This window comes from Fonticula alba (assembly GCF_000388065.1).
Source record: "Fonticula alba strain ATCC 38817 unplaced genomic scaffold supercont2.11, whole genome shotgun sequence".
Classification (NCBI taxonomy): domain Eukaryota; order Rotosphaerida; family Fonticulaceae; genus Fonticula; species Fonticula alba.
Genome location: NW_009242981.1, coordinates 350675 through 351050, shown reverse-complemented (window position 1 = coordinate 351050; position 376 = coordinate 350675). Strand labels below are relative to the sequence as shown.

General features: G+C 79.0%; 1 protein-coding gene across 1 annotated transcript in view; it reads right to left on the bottom strand.

The window, feature by feature from the left end:
- Positions 1-255: 255 nt before the first annotated feature.
- The window catches only part of H696_05485 (hypothetical protein), a gene marked incomplete at both ends in the record, with an annotated part of 1475 nt that continues 1354 nt past the window's right edge, over positions 256-376 (bottom strand). The window contains one exon of the mRNA XM_009499308.1: positions 256-266. Within this exon, the coding sequence (XP_009497583.1) occupies positions 256-266 (11 nt within the window). The remainder of the gene's footprint in view (positions 267-376) is intronic.

Sequence of the window (376 nt, the reverse complement as noted above, 5' to 3'; positions counted from 1 at the left end):
ACGGGGGGGGGGGGGGGGCCCCCGGCCTTGCCCCCCCCCGGCTCGCCCCCTGGTCGGGCATCATACCCGACGTCCGGCCCCGCAGAGCGCCCGCGGATGCAACGGCCCGGGCGCGCGCGCGCGCGCGCGCGCGCATGCCCGGAACCCAGGCTTCGCCCGGCACACGCACACATCCCCCGCCCCGCTGTCCGGCCGGCAGCCGCCCCCGGTGGCCGCGGTGCGCGCCCACACACCCCGGCGCGATGATGTCTGCTTTCACGCCAGGGCTGACGGAGGGGGAAAAACAAAAACTTCGGCCGATCTCCCCGGCCCCCTGCCCCCCCCCCCCCCTCCACAGTGCCAGCCGCGCAGCCGAGCCGGCCGCTGACCGCGCCCG